Source organism: Lissotriton helveticus, chromosome 12, assembly GCF_964261635.1.
Source record: "Lissotriton helveticus chromosome 12, aLisHel1.1, whole genome shotgun sequence".
NCBI lineage: Eukaryota > Metazoa > Chordata > Amphibia > Caudata > Salamandridae > Lissotriton > Lissotriton helveticus.
This window is the reverse complement of record NC_136073.1, coordinates 250,290,232-250,307,234: the sequence shown is the minus strand read 5'-3', so window position 1 is coordinate 250,307,234 and position 17,003 is coordinate 250,290,232. Positions and strand designations below refer to the sequence as shown.

The 17,003-nt window shown below is 45.0% G+C and overlaps 1 protein-coding gene across 1 annotated transcript in view; it reads right to left on the bottom strand.

The window, feature by feature from the left end:
• Window positions 1-17,003, bottom strand: part of DRC4 (dynein regulatory complex subunit 4) — a 149,777-nt gene that overhangs the window by 94,376 nt on the left and 38,398 nt on the right. Inside the window, exons 2-4 of the mRNA XM_078668301.1 lie at window positions 4,246-4,347; window positions 2,168-2,365; window positions 503-709 (exon numbers count right to left, since the gene is read on the bottom strand). Coding sequence (XP_078524427.1) covers window positions 503-709; window positions 2,168-2,365; window positions 4,246-4,347 — 507 coding nt within the window. The remainder of the gene's footprint in view (window positions 1-502; window positions 710-2,167; window positions 2,366-4,245; window positions 4,348-17,003) is intronic.

The window sequence follows — 17,003 nt, the reverse complement described above, 5'->3', positions numbered from 1 at the left end:
GTCACCTTCATTTGGCACGTGAGAAGTGTAGACCAAGCTCTTCACGACTCAAGGTTATCAAAAGCAGTGACTCACATGGTTTTAGTGAAAGAGGACTTTCCAGGGAATAATTGACCTTTACCATGTTCCCTCTTAGGTTAGTACTAGGTATTTAAGGCAGCGCTGCCCCTGACCTTGATCTAAAGTAGGGAACATGAGTGCCACATTTAGCTGTGGGTTATGTGCAATTAAGGGCTAGAATTGGGATCTGTTAAACGCACTGTGGTATGGTACAGTATACTTGATAAGGTTAGGATGCCAAAAATTCAACCATGCGCATCAGTAATTTATCCAGACGTGGGTTGTTATGTTATTTTTTTAGGTTGAGTTTCAACAGATGAGAACTGGAATTACATCTTGTACTCAAGAGGAGAGGAGCCCATGAAGGAAAACTGATCTACAACCACCTGACTGACTTTTGGGGAGCAATGAGATAAGTTCAAATCCAGTAATGTCCACCTACCAATTTCAGATTTTTGACCACCATCTCATTGGCCAACTCCTGCTCCTTTAGTTCCACTTTTAGAGTGCGCATGTCTTTGCGAAGATCGCCTTCCTGGGCCCTGTGCTCCTTTTGCGCAAGCTTCATGGTCACAGAGCCCTCTGCCTTCAGTTCGGAGATGTTGTTCTGGTGCTCATAGAGCAGATGCTTTACTTTCTGTTTGTAAACCTGAAATGTAGTAAACAAAAAATGGAGATGTGAACTCAAGAGTGAATAGTGGGGGATCAAGCAATACAAGCAATACATCCAGAGCAGCACCGTATGGAAGAAAGGGTGACGAACCACTGAAATACCAAAATAGGAGGTGCACGAGAATGAAAAGACTGGTACTTCTTATCACCCATTTGCCAATCTGGAGCTTCAGTACAATCAACGGCTAGTATCCGGTATTACCGATATGCCTCAGCTGGAACAGAACTTAAAGCACCCTTTGACACATCAGGGGAAACATGGATTCCAATATTGGTGCCAGATATCACCCAGGTGCCACAGCTGCACTGCAGTGAAGAGAACATACAACCCATGTGCCACTCCTAGTATAGCAGTTGATTGAAAAGATGGTATCAGGTAACTCTGCTGCACTAAAAAAAAAGAGAAAAAATGCAAGTGCCCCAACAGGATGTGAACAGTCCTGGGAACAGTCCAGCCCGAACTGCCAGGCCCAGTCCTCCCTGGACCGGAAATAAGCATCCTGGGACCAGTTTTGGGGTATTACCATTGTTCTTTTGCTTACTATGTCACCCCTAGCCTGGCAGTTCGGGCTGGACTGTTCCCAGGAGGAACAGGGTCAAGACTTATTTGCATATGGCTGGGTCCAAATTTGGGTGGCATAGTGAGCAAAAGAACGATTAATTAAACCCAGAACTGTGACTGGGGGTGAGTGGTAGAAAAGTTTCAGCACTCCACCCATCATCTTGTTGTGTTTGCCCTAATTGGCCATGGGTATGCTCCGGCGTGGGTCCCTTGCTCGCTGTGCGACTGGATTCAAGCTAGCCTGGCTGATGAGGGGGTAATACCCCAAAAACGATCCCAGAATGCTTGTTTCCGGTCCAGGGAGGGCCTGGCAGTTTGGGCTGGACTGATCCTATGAGGAACAGGGTCAAGACTGATTTTCATATGGCTGGGTCCACACTGGGGTGGCATAGTGAGCAAAAGAACAATGGATTAAACCCAGAACTGTGACTGGGGGAGAGTTGTTGAAAAGTTTCAGCACTCGGCCCATCATATTGTTGTGTTACTACAAATATACCCAGTTGGGAGGTTGTCCATTTACAATCAGAAATATGAGAGATCATCATGCCCTCATCACAAACATGAGAGATCCAAGGAGCTACCTGAAGATTTGAAAATCAAATGAAGGCAATCTTCGGCCACACATCTCTAGCATTCACTGCAAATAATCTGCAATTATGTATGCTTTGCCGTTTTATATTCTACTATAATTCACTCTGCCCTACTGCAATTAAATTGAAAGAGTTTGTTCGAAATCTACGTGCCCAAAAGCAGACTTACTTCATTTAGCAGTAAAATAGAAATAAACAACATTAACATAAATAAGTATCCACCACAGGGAACTGAATAAGACAGAATCCATGTGCAGCCTCAGTGCCACCCGTGGCGTCTCACCTTAATCTCTACTTGATGCCTTTCTTCTGCTTCTTCCATTTCGCGGTCCTTGTTGCGCAGCTCTGATTTCTTTTCATCTAGCTGCCGGCGGGTGATCTCCCAGAAAGTGTGGATCTTATCACGCTCCAGCTGAAAGTAATTGCGTTCTTCCCTTTCCCGGTCTAGTTCTTCCCTTAGACGCGCAATGTGTTCTTCCAGCTGAATGAAGAGCAAATGGGGAGAGATGCAAGGACCCACATCAAGTAATGAATGAAAAGCACCACACCTCATAGTGAAGATTAAATACACACAAGAGTCCCATCAATTTAAGATGAAGCCATTGGGATGGCTTGAATGTGGGAACTGGCTGGAATTCCAATAATACCACATGACAAGTCCATCAATACAAACTTAGTTGTCAACTTTACAAAATAAGACCAATATCATCCAATCAAATGATTGCTACACAATAGCACTAAAATGAGGAGGAACTGTCTTTTTAAAATTAATCCATTTATATTTCAAATATCAGGCTCCCGATCATGAGCAAAAAAAGAGCCTGTGCTTGTAGCAGAATAACCATTTCTACTATACACCAAGCTCATTCTTAAATAGGGAACTTGTGATGCTTCACCCCCACTTCCTAGTCACAAAATGTCTGGTATTCATGTTGCGTATGAGTCAGGCATAAAATTACTAGAGCCCATCACTCAGACACCAGTGCTGCCAACCTAAGGTATGCCTGTAGGTAACCTTATATTAAACCCTGGAGTGAGCCTGGGTTTCACGTATTCAGTGCAAATGCTCAGGTAGAATGTCTGTTTTTGAAACAATAGTAGACAAGCCGTAAAAAGCTTCCTCCACCCCACCTGCTGACCCATCACAACTTCCACACTGATAATCCTCCTTACCCCAAGTAAATGTCAGTGGAGATGAAAGTGGTTAATTAACAGGCAATTTAGGAAAGTAAATTAATTATTCATAGGAAATGAAAGTTAATTGAGGACAATAAAACATGTGGTGATAAGAACATTGATTTACAGAAAAATATGCAAAGTGTCAGCAACTGAAAAACTGATTTGGGTGCCCTGGGGCAAACAAGATAATTATCTGATGTCATTAAAATGGAAACTGAGAGCAAACAATAGCTACTTTCAGTCAACATAACATGATAGTACCAATGATAGAGGATCTTTCATACACTGATGGAACTAACAGGAAAACATTATTTTTGAATATTATGATTGGCATCATTAATATAAAAATATCACAGCAGGAAGGAGGTTTGGACAGAATGTGCTTGGCTAAGTGTGGTAAGAAGTGTGTAAAGATACATTATGGTGGTAATGTCCTACTAAACAGGCCTGTCATATGCCACACTAGCTCCCTATATTGGCATCGTACATGCTGCAGAACATTTAATCATGTGCCTGAAAAAATATGATCATAACACTCCCATCCTGATGGAACTACAATGGTTTCCCTAGCCTTCCTACACCATGTTTGAAACCAGCTGCATTATTTACAAGCTATCATGACCAGCACCCCACTTATCCTGCAGACAAGCTTACCATCTCAGGTGGATCTTGACACACTTCTTTAGAACACAGCATCACAATACATTAGTCTACCTCACTCCAGTTTCATCTCCTCTTACTCGTTAATGTTATGCTTTTCTTTGACCGTGTAGAGCACTATGCTGCCTTCTGGCCATATTTGTGCTATAGAAATACCACATGCATACATACATAAATACATACACTTTATGATCACATTTTTCAGAAAAAAATGGTCAATCAATACTCTCCACCATTATGCAACAGGGTGGGATGCGTAGGTTTGAGGCGTGCGGTGACGAGCACCATCATATGTACGTGGCAGGTTGCTAAGTACAGAGGGACACTCCATTGGCAATGGGTGGAATGCTTGCAAAAGTCTCAGCCAATGACAATCGTTTGGAGTCACATTCCATTCCTTTGTTTTCTTGCTCACATTGACACTACTTTTTCGAGATAACCTGAAAAACAGTTTAGGAAAACCCTTGTTGGACACACGCTTGCCACAGCTGGTAACGCATTGGCACGAGTTGTGTAGCTCACCTGCTCTTTGCTCATCTCCTCGGTGGCGATGCCATCGACCACGGCAGACTTCTTCCCTTTTCCAGATTTTTTGCCCTTCCCACCCTTTTTCTTCTTCGGCGGCTATAGCGAGGAACAAAATGATAAACATGCCATATTTTAGGGCAAAAAGCAAACGAGGCTCATTCAAACAAATGAAGAGCAGATGAACAAATGGAATATACAAATGTTGATTATTCTGAGTAGATCGCTGGGAGTTATGTGATTCAGAGCAATCATGTAATTTAAAAATTACATGCATTTATCATGCCAAACCTTATTGACGTTGCCTTGACTAAGCTCTTCAGAGACAAAACCTGTCAACAAGGCAATATGACTTAATAATACATTTAAGCCTGCAATCCATCAACAGAAGGGGTCAGCACTTTTCTTATTAGTCCATCCTTGATATCACTACTTACCTGCAATAAGAAAATGATATAACCCCTGTAATAACTTATCATACTTCAGTTGTAATATGATATTGCCTACAGCCAGATCCAACAGAAAGAGTTAAAAGCAAATATGTTTATGTACAGAACATCAACTGCCACTGAAACAAAATATAGGCTATAACATTTCAGCTGCCATTCTTTTTTCCCTGAAAAAATTAGTTAATTTAATTACGTAAACACCCTGTCAAACTTCACAAAATTAAATTCCTGAAACTTCTAATGGGTGACCTGGGTGACCATAAAGTCACAAAAGTCTATCACACACTCTTCTCTAATCAACCAGATGTATTTGGTGCCCTTTTTGTGGCCTAGGAGACCGATGTGGGGTAGTAGTTGGAAAATGAAAATTGGACAGAGGTCCTGGGTACGTGGCAGGAGGCGGCCATAGCGGCTAGGCTTCGACTGACTCAGTTCAAATACCTCCACAGGGTCTATCTTACACGTCACCAGCTTTGGTGAATTGTGGTGATTGCCTCCTCTGCCTGTCTCTGCTGTGGTGCGGGAGGGCACATTTCTCCATACAGAATGGAGTTGTCCCAAGTTAGATTCTGGCAGAGGGTGACCACATGCCTGGATAGGGTCCTGCCTTGGCAGATCAAACGTGACCTGAGACTGGGCCTCCTTCACCTCACGGAGGGCCTAGGTGGAGATAAATATAAATTGCCCTGACTTTACCTGCGATTGATTATTGCAAAACATGGGCAAAACGATGTAGCCTGGCTTAAAACAAATCACTGATCCTTTAGCAACAACTCACAGTGGACACAACTACGATGCTCTTAAGTAAAACAGTAGGCTAAAAAATAGCTAGCAAAAACACTGATCACTATGTAAGATCAAACAAAAGAAGGAGACTGCTAGTGACTTAAATCAGAATAAAGAGAGAGGAAAGATAAACCCTGGTATTCAAAAGGGCAAATGGAGAAACCACTTCACATTTGGAAGCAATGCTGGAAGCTGCAGCTGAGGGAAGCAATTGCTATTCAAACAGCTCTATCCTGATGCACTGTAACTAACCTCTGAAAAATATTATTAAATCTATTCAAATAGGTACATTCCAAAATAATTTGGCATCTACTAGACCAAAAATTAACTTAAATGTAAATGTAGGCGTACTTGTAAAGCGCACTGATACTCCGGAGTGTCCTGGCGCTGTACTCATACCGCTAGGGAACCCTTCCTGGTTTTTCCCCGTGAAATGTCCACTCCTGGGCATCCCCAGGGTGCAACCAGGCATCCCTAGCGCTGATGGGGGCCGTTGTGGAGACTAAGCAAGCTATTGCCCAGAGTTGCAGCGTGGGACCCATGCTTAGAGTAGGCACCGAGGCGAGAAATCACGTCCGAGGAATTATGAGCCCAAGATCCGCCGAGACCAGCCGAGGCAGAAATTGAACCCTGGTCCCGGGCCAGACCTCTGCATCAGGGACTGCCGCTCCAACCAGTGAGCCACACTTCTCCACAACAGCCAAGTCTTTGAACTTGTGAAATAGCCCGTGGCTTAATGACTTTATAAAAATCTCTCAAAACCTATGTGGCACCTCACCATCTGACTGACTTTCAAGGATTTCCTATTGACAAAGAAAACAAGCATTGCAATGCAATAGGTCTCGCATTTACGGGAGTTTCATAAATGCGACTCATATTGGATTACAAATGCTAGTTTGTATAAACGCCCATGCCGCACTTACACTTTAATGTCGGCCACGCCCCTTCTTTAGACAAGCCTTGTCTAAAGAAAGGGGCATGGCCACCATTAAAGTGAAAGCACGCCATTGGGTGCTTTTACAAAGAAAAGCATTTGTTTGACAAGTTGGCAAACAAATGCTTTTATTTGTAAAAGCACACCATGCCGCGCTTTCACTTTAACGGTGGCCACGCCCCTTTCCGTAGACTGGACTCATTTAAGGAAAGGGGCGCGTCCGACATTAAAGTATAAGTGCGGCATTGGGCATTCAAAAAAAAGAATTAAATAATGTTGTTTTTTTAAACATGCGTCTGCGTTTAGCGCTGCAAGTAAAGAAAAGGCATGGCCGGCACTATCAGTGGCGTGCTATGTAAAAAACAATTAATAAAGCTGTTGCGAGAGAGCATGTCCTTCCTGCTACAGCAGGCATGAGAAAACCATTAAACGAAATAGTGCTTGGAGGCTGTAATTCAATCCTTCTGAGCAACAACAGATGTAAAAGGGGGTGTCCTCATGGGAGGTTACAAATGAAAACAAGGCGGTGCTAAGGAGGGAATAACAAGCTTATTTACGAATCAGAAGCCAGTACTTATGAAGGACAATGACACAAGCTTCAAGTGCATACTCCAATACAGCATGCTTCTCAGAGCAGCGCATGAGCTACCCAGGCTTGACCTAAAAATAGGGTGACTACAGAGCAGCCACAAAGGTTATCAGACCAAAGCTGGACAGGGAATGCTCAATGAGATCTAATTTAAACCTTCTAACCCACACTTCTGGTTTATGACACAATTGATAAATGCCCACTTCTGATTATCTGATAACAGGTCAGCTGAATGGGAGTGAGATATTCACTGTACCCAGTAAATACCAATACCGTGGGGAACAGTATTGACCAGGTGTCATAAATACCACAAATTCTGCTTTTTTTCTCATGAGAATGAGCAATTGTACCCAAAATGTGGTGCTTTGCTTGCCATATTCTGCATAGAGTGGAACTTATAGTGTATTTACCTGGCAGGAAATATCAGCAGGTTTGAGCTGCCAAATTCAGTATAGGAAAAACAGCGGTTTGCTCAGTGATCAGAATTTATTTGGCCCACTTGAAATCAGCACGTAAGAAACAACTATAGGCACTGTAATTACAACCCTTTCTTTTGATATTCATTGTGGTCCCCATCAACATTTCCTGCTTTCGGACACTAGCGTTTAAAAAGATAATCTAGCAGCCCTGAAATATTTTGGCTGAGCTTTGAAACACTTCTGTCAAAATATCTGTGTTCCGCAGGTGAACATGGATCATTTTCACCTTCGCATAAATCCGCCAAAGCTTAGATGAGTAAATGGGATTTCCAATTTTTGTCTCTCTGAGCCTTTTTCACAAAGTCTCCGAAAAAAATACAACAAAACAAGGCAGTACTATTAAATGGCAAAAAACATGTTTTTTAACCTTCAAGTACCATCAGCACATCTATCAAATTCTAATGCTTCTTAGTGGATACACGTAGATTTGAAAGCAGAGAGGGAGTGCTAACGTGGCCCTATCGCCCTTGCACAGACTTTTTACATATACACCAGATAACCATCACACCATTTAACAAGCATTAGAAATGCAATCGGGCTCGGATTTATTTGAGTTTGAGCTAATGGCATTGTAAATGGCAATGTCTTTTCGCCATGTGTTATGGAGTGTGTGCATGTGGTGTGTAGTGGAATTATGTGGGTTGGATTGTAATTTTACCAATGGTGGCATGCTGTGCTTTAGATGAATATGTTTAAAAGTAAAGTGTGCCATACTGCGATTGCTACAATAGTTAATTGTGGATGCGTTAACAATTGATGCGTGCACTGATGGCTGGTGGTGTGTGACTCACTGTCACTCACTGTCACTCTACACTCACTGTCCCTCTGCACTCACTGTCACTCTGCACTCACTCTACACTCACTGTCACTCAGCACTCACTCTACACTCACTGTCACTCAGCACTCACTGTCACTCTGCACTCACTGTCACTCTGCACTCACTGTCACTCTGCACACACTGTCACTCTGCACACACTGTCACTCTGCACACACTGTCACTCTGCACACACTGTCACGCTGCACACACTGTCACGCTGCACACACTGTCACGCTGCACACACTGTCACGCTGCACACACTGTCACGCTGCACTCACTGTCACTCTGCACTCACTGTCACTCAGCACTCACTGTCACTCAGCACTCACTCTACACTCACTGTCACTAAGCACTCACTGTCACTCTGCACTCACTGTCACTCTGCACTCACTGTCACTCTGCACACACTGTCACTCTGCACACACTGTCACTCTGCACACACTGTCACTCTGCACACACTGTCACTCTGCACACACTGTCACGCTGCACTCACTGTCACGCTGCACTCACTGTCACTCTGCACTCACTGTCACTCTGCACTCAATGTCACTCTGCACTCAATGTCACTGCACTCAATGTCACTCTGCACTCACTGTCACTCTGCACTCACTGTCACTCACTGTCACTCTGCACTCACTGACACTCTGCACTCACTGTCACTCTGCACTCACTGTCACTCTGCACTCACTGTCACTCTGCACTCAATGTCACTCTGCACTTACTGTCACTCTGCACTCACTGTCACTCTGCACTCACTGTCACTCTGCACTCACTGTCACTCTGCACACAGTCACTCTGCACACAGTCACGCTGCACACAGTCACGCTGCACTCACTGTCACGCTGCACTCACTGTCACGCTGCACTCACTGTCACTCTGCACTCACTCTGCACTCACTGTCACTCTGCACTCACTGTCACTCTGCAGTCACTCTGCACTCACTGTCACTCTGCGCTCACTGTCACTCTGCGCTCACTGTCACTCTGCGCTCACTGTCACTCTGCGCTCACTGTCACTCTGCACTCACTGTCACTCTGCACTCACTGTCACACTGCACTCACTGTCACTCTGCACTCACTGTCACTCTGCAATCACTTTCACTCTGCAATCACTGTCACTCTGCACTCACTCTACACTCTGTCACTCATTGTCACTCTGCACTCACTGTCACTCTGCACTCACTGTCACTCTGCACTCACTGTCACTCTGCACTATAAACGCATTACAGTGAGTGATACAGCTGTGCAGATGATAAGTACAGTGAAAACTCCGCCTCCACCCGACACCTTGCATGAAAAGCTGGTGCCCTCGCGCTCTGCTCTTATGTATTTTTTTCATTGCCATTTGTGTAGCGCACAATCTGCCGTTGACTTGGCATTGCAGCGCCTGGCACGCGTTATACTGTGCTACCCTCTTCAGCGCAGCGCTACGTGGAGCAAAGGGTGACTTTTGAGCGCTTTACGCAGGAGAAGACAGAAAACGAAACAAAAACATCAATTTACAATCTTAAAAACAATTACTAGTCGAAGCCTATAGGGACAGCTTCCTATATCGCGGATGGGCACTTTACATAGAAAACGCTATAAACGCATTACAGTGAGTGATACAGCTGTGCAGATGATGAGTACAGTGAAAACTCCGCCTCCACCCGAAACCTTGCATGAAAAGCTGGTGCCCTCGCGCTCTGCTCTTATGTATTTTTTGATTTGCCATTTGTGTAGCGCACAATCTGCCGTTGACTTGCCATCGCACAGTCCTGCCAAGTATCACACATCACGTGTGACACTAACGCATTTCGGTGCGGTGTTCTGCATCATCGCACTGAAATGCTTTGTCACGCATTTTAAATGCCACTGAAACAGCCAGGCTACCGCACTGGTGCTAGCATGCTGCCTCTGCTGTACCAGACTTGCCTCAAGCAGCTCTGGCAGTGTGGCTCATAAATAGTTAAATTCTCGTTCTCCCCAGCTCAGGCCAAGTGAGTCACTGAGAGTGCTGGCGGCAGTGCTACAATGTTACCTTTGCGGCCTAAGCCGCCCGCCAGCCTAGCTCCATTAATTAATTAATTCCAGGCCCGACCGCGGTGCCGCACGCCAGGCTGTCGACCAAACTCACTGACTCTACCGATTAAACACCCGGGCGGGGCCATGACATGTGTGCCAGTGGGGCCATTACCCAGTTACCACAGTTACCCTGTGCTGCTCACCGCCGTGGCCGCTGGACGACCGTGTAGTTAGTCAGGCTTGACTGACAAGACCCGCGTTACCTTTACACTCTTTGCCGGGGCCGCAGTAAGTGACTACTATTGGGGGGAACGTCGGGGTTCACACCGTGGGACAGGGGAGAAAGGGTTTCAAGAAGTTTGAACTGTCAATCCCTGCAAAACGTCATTAACATTATCCTCCACGTTGCCTTCACGCAACAATCATTGCCGTGAATGGGCAGTCGATGACGTTTTCCTATGGGTTTCAGTGACTCGCCCTCTGCCTTTTGCAAACTTCAGCACGAACAATTTCCCTACGTCCCGTGCCTGGAGCACCTAATTTAGAAATACACACATTGCCACCTCGGAAATTAGCTTTGCTAATTGCCATCATGTCATCGGTTAACCTTCCCACTGAGCGCCTCCGGAACAAACTAAAGTTTCAGCATCAAAAGAATTTTAAATAACTTGCTGTTTACCCGCTGCACGCTTTTATTATTACTTATTTCAGCACAACAGCTTTTTCACATCCCCCAACCAGTATCTACTTCCACTTGACCGATATTACATTGGGTATTAAGTTGGCTTTATTCAGAGCTGCTTCCGTTACCGTACCCTGTACTCTAGTATCCCTGTAGTAAAGCAGCGTGTCTCTGCTTCAACAGTGAAACGTTAATGCACATTACTAAAATGTAACAGAGTCGGGGTGTGGGTGAGTGTGCCGTGCACGGGCCTGGGCGCGCCTAACAAAAACACATTACACGCAGCAGACAAATGCGCGCCTGATACATGCAATGCAATGCTGAATGGTGAACGCGCTCCCACCATCTGGATTGCATTTGGAGGAGCACCCTGACAGCTCCTAATTAAAATTAATGGACTGCTGTGCGCGTAACCACACAGAAAATGCCAACCATGGCGGACGGAAATTACATATAGCCTATCGCGTCAAGGCTACTAAAAAGACAGCACAGCGAAGACGAATCACTATGCAGATGCCATAAAAAAAGCTCGCGCACTAAGGAATGTTTCTGGCCCGAGCCCTAAAGAAACTTTTTTTTTCTTTTTTTTCTTTAACAATAGGAGCTCGGAGCTCCGCCCCACTTCGTGGTGACGTAGGCCGAGCCCTAAAAACTATGTCAAGCCAGCCAAACAACAGGGTGAATGCCAAATGCACAAACTGTTCACCATCTCTGATCCATCTCTAATTTGCAATCGCAGACCTCTCTAAGACAGACCCAATCCAAAATGTTTTATGTTATTAAAAAAAAGGGGGGGGGTCAAAGGTGCAGATAGAGGAAAGGAAAGATAAGGATGGGGTTATATCTTGAGTTTTGATATCATGCATCTTCACTGTTTCTATGCCTCTGCTGTTCAGCCAGTGTGAATGTGTTGGGTAGAACGTTGGTGTGGATGGTGATGTAATGGAATGTGTGGATTACTGTGAGGTGGAGTGTCAGTTGGATCCTGGGCTGAGCAGCAGGAAGGCTGCTCTTGGTGGGGCTGATTACATCTCTAGTACTGAACTTACTGGAAGACCTTCTTAACTCCTAAGACCAATAAACGTTTTCATCTATAACCTAACTAGGTCTACTAGAACTCTTCCTTACATCATAACATAAACTAGCAACGAGGATGGGATACGAAGCCACGCGTGCTAAGCACAATGGATTAGGAGATGCTGCCCTCCTGGAATCCTGGCTGCGCGGAGACACTTTCCAACAGTTGCGCGCCTTGAGCCATTCGGCATGCGACCTTCCTATGTGCCGCCGTTTGGATGGAGGCGAACTTCCTGTATCAGTCCGTATTCTTCCCTTCGATTTTCTTTCCGACGTCTGTAGAGCCTGTTGTGTGTGAAGTCTTTTGGGGCATTATATTTTCCTGTCTATAGCCCTACCGCCGTCTCAACAAAGACGCTTTGCAGGTTTCATTGCTGTGTTTGGGGCATATGATTTTCCTGTCTACAGGCCAACCGCCGTCTGAATAGAGACGCTTTGCGGGTTTCATTGCTGTTTCTCTCTCTTCACCTGTGTTGAACTTCAGGTTATACTTCGGAATTGAAGCATCAGTGTTTTGCTTTCATCTATTGGATCCCCCCAGCAATGGTGTTTATCTACAGTTCTGTCATTTTGCTTCTCTTGCACCTGCATTTTATTTTATTTTATTGCCACGTCACCTATGTATTGTACCATTTCCCTTATGATAGAATGTGTTGATGCTTACTTATTTTGTATTGAACTGCCATTATATTCAGGATGTCTGCTATATGATTTTTATTTTCATATTTATTATTAATGTTACATGTGTTTTTACCATATTACCACTTACACGTGACAGTGCTGTATATGTGTATATATCTCATGGCATGCAGGTTTTCATGCATTTTCCTTCACGTCCGTACTTTGTACGTGGATCATCTTCTTATGGGTTGTCATTGTGTATTCTTTTTAATTTTTGCTTATTCATATGTCTTCCTTTTACAGTGGGTTTTTTCTGTTGTGCGGTGCTTGTTGTGCGTGCATTCCTCCTTATATACTCTTCTTCGTGATCTCTTTTGAGGTGTGTCTGCACTATTTATTTTCTGTGGGGTGCAGTCCACGCAGTTCACCCTTCTTTGTGTTTGCTGTTTGGGGATTCCCTGTACTCTACTGGGGAGTAGATGTTCCTCTTTTTTTGTGTTTATTGCTTGGTGTCTCACCGCTGAGGTGTTGCTCACCTATATTTTTACTTTTCTCTATATGTCTTTCTCCAGGGATGATGTGTTGGGTGCTATGTCACCCATTGCTTGCTTTCTGATTGGTTGTAAGCCACCCGTTTATTGCTTTCTGGTTGGGTGCTAGCCACCCGTTGCTTGCTTTTTAGTTGGGTGCAGCTTCTTGCTTTCTGGTTGGGTGTAAGACACCTGTTTCTTGCTTTCTGGTTGGGTGTAAGTCACACGTTGCTTGCTTTCTGGTTGGGTACTAGTCACCGGTTGCTTGCTTTCTGGTTGGGTGCAAGTCACCCGTTGCTTGTTTTCTGGTCCAGTTGTTTTCTTCTTGTGTTAGACTTCTGGAGTTCTCTTAGTTTTCCCTAATGGGAGTACTTGTTTTTTCTGATTGTGCTTTCTCCCTCTATCCTGGTTTCATGTGGTTTCCTTCTCTTCTTCTTCTGCTTTGTTCCGTGTTCTCCATTTTCTTTGCGAGTCTGGCCAGTCGGTGTGGTGGTAACTTGGAGCACCTTACTTTTGGTTTGTTTTGGCTCAGGCCAAGTGAGTCACTGAGAGTGCTGGCGGCAGTGCTACAATGTTACCTTTGCGGCCTAAGCCACCCGCCAGCCTAGCTCCATTAATTAATTAATTCCCGGCCCGACCGCGGTGCCGCACGCCAGGCTGTCGACCAAACTCACTGACTCTACCGATTAAACACCCGGGGCGGGGCCATGACATGTGTGCCAGTGGGGCCATTACCCCGTTACCACAGTTACCCTGTGCTGCTCACCGCCGTGGCCGCTGGACGACCGTGTAGTTAGTCAGGCTTGACTGACAAGACCCGCGTTACCTTTACACTCTTTGCCGGGGCCGCAGTAAGTGACTACTATTGGGGGGAACGTCGGGGTTCACACCGTGGGACAGGGGAGAAAGGGTTTCAAGAAGTTTGAACTGTCAATCCCTGCAAAACGTCATTGACATTATCCTCCACGTTGCCTTCACGCAACAATCATTGCCGTGAATGGGCAGTCGATGACGTTTTCCTATGGGTTTCAGTGACTCGCCCTCTGCCTTTTGCAAACTTCAGCACGAACAATCTCCCTACGTCCCGTGCCTGGAGCACCTAATTTAGAAATACACACATTGCCACCTCGGAAATTAGCTTTGCTAATTGCCATCATGTCATCGGTTAACCTTCCCACTGAGCGCCTCCGGAACAAACAAAAGTTTCTGCATCAAAAGGATTTTAAATAGCTTGCTGTTTACCCGCTGCACGCTTTTATTATTACTTATTTCAGCACAACAGCTTTTTCACATCCCCAACCAGTATCTAGTTCCACTTGACCGATATTACATTGGGTATTAAATTGGCTTTATTCAGAGCTGCTTCCGTTACCGTACCCTGTACTCTAGTATCCCTGCAGTAAAGCAGCGTGTCTCTGCTTCAACAGTGAAACGTTAATGCACATTACTAAAATGTAACAGAGTCGGGGTGTGGGTGAGTGTGCCGTGCTAGTGGACTAGCGTTACATGCAATTTGCCGGACTATAGCGCCATGGGCGTCGCTGTGCGCCGAATACAACAACGATCTCTCCAGCACGGGGCGTCCAGCCCAGTTTAACAGTACGACCTGATTGCAAGGGGCACTAGATTATTGTCCTTCAATATCTGGTGCTTTGAAGCAGCTTTAAAATCATCTTTCTCTCATTGTTGAAGTGGGTTAAATTATGGTATTTTTATGTTTCCCTCTTCTTCATTGATTTATTTTGCTGGTGAGAAAGTGTCACTCATGGTCATTGAAATGTCACTCAATATTACTCAAAAATTATCAAAATGTCACACATACCTATCGTCCACGTTGCCTTCACGCAACAATCATTGCCGTGAATGGGCAGTCGATGACGTTTTCCTATGGGTTTCAGTGACTCGCCCTCTGCCTTTTGCAAACTTCAGCACGAACAATTTCCCTACGTCCCGTGCCTGGAGCACCTAATTTAGAAATACACACATTGCCACCTCGGAAATTAGCTTTGCTAATTGCCATCATGTCATCGGTTAACCTTCCCACTGAGCGCCTCCGGAACAAACTAAAGTTTCAGCATCAAAAGAATTTTAAATAACTTGCTGTTTACCCGCTGCACGCTTTTATTATTACTTATTTCAGCACAACAGCTTTTTCACATCCCCCAACCAGTATCTACTTCCACTTGACCGATATTACATTGGGTATTAAGTTGGCTTTATTCAGAGCTGCTTCCGTTACCGTACCCTGTACTCTAGTATCCCTGTAGTAAAGCAGCGTGACTCTGCTTCAACAGTGAAACGTTAATGCACATTACTAAAATGTAACAGAGTCGGGGTGTGGATGAGTGTGCCGTGCACTGGCCTGGGCGCGCCTAACAAAAACACATTACACGCTGCAGACGAACGCGCGCCTGATACATGCAATGCAATGCTGAATGGTGAACGCGCTCCCACCATCTGGATTGCATTTGGAGGAGCACCCTGACAGCTCCTAATTAAAATTAATGGACTGCCGTGCGCGTAACCACACAGAAAATGCCAACAATGGCGGACGGAAATTACATATAGCCTATCGCGTCAAGGCTACTAAAAAGACAGCACAGCGAAGACGAATCACTATGCAGATGCCATAAAAAAAGCTCGCGCACTAAGGAATGTTTCTGGCCCGAGCCCTAAAGAAACTTTTTTTTTCTTTTTTTTCTTTAACAATAGGAGCTCGGAGCTCCGCCCCACTTCGTGGTGACGTAGGCCGAGCCCTAAAAACGATGTCAAGCCAGCCAAACAACAGGGTGAATGCCAAATGCACAAACTGTTCACCATCTCTGATCCATCTCTAATTTGCAATCGCAGACCTCTCTAAGACAGACCCAATCCAAAATGTTTTATGTTATTAAAAAAAAGGGGGGGTCAAAGGTGCAGTTAGAGGAAAGGAAAGATAAGGATGGGGTTATATCTTGAGTTTTGATATCATGCATCTTCACTGTTTCTATGCCTCTGCTGTTCAGCCAGTGTGAATGTGTTGGGTAGAACGTTGGTGTGGATGGTGATGTAATGGAATGTGTGGATTACTGTGAGGTGGAGTGTCAGTTGGATCCTGGGCTGAGCAGCAGGAAGGCTGCTCTTGGTGGGGCTGATTACATCTCTAGTACTGAACTTACTGGAAGACCTTCTTAACTCCTAAGACCAATAAACGTTTTCATCTATAACCTAACTAGGTCTACTAGAACTCTTCCTTACATCATAACATAAACTAGCAACGAGGATGGGATACGAAGCCACGCGTGCTAAGCACAATGGATTAGGAGATGCTGCCCTCCTGGAATCCTGGCTGCGCTGAGACACTTTCCAACACTTGCGCGCCTTGAGCCATTCGGCATGCGACCTTCCTATGTGCCGCCGTTTGGATGGAGGCGAACTTCCTGTATCAGTCCGTATTCTTCCCTTCGATTTTCTTTCCGACGTCTGTAGAGCCTGTTGTGTGTGAAGTCTTTTGGGGCATTATATTTTCCTGTCTATAGCCCTACCGCCGTCTCAACAAAGACGCTTTGCAGGTTTCATTGCTGTGTTTGGGGCATATGATTTTCCTGTCTACAGGCCAACCGCCGTCTGAATAGAGACGCTTTGCGGGTTTCATTGCTGTTTCTCTCTCTTCACCTGTGTTGAACTTCAGGTTATACTTCGGAATTGAAGCATCAGTGTTTTGCTGTCATCTATTGGATCCCCCCAGCAATGGTGTTTATCTACAGTTCTGTCATTTTGCTTCTCTTGCACCTGCATTTTATTTTATT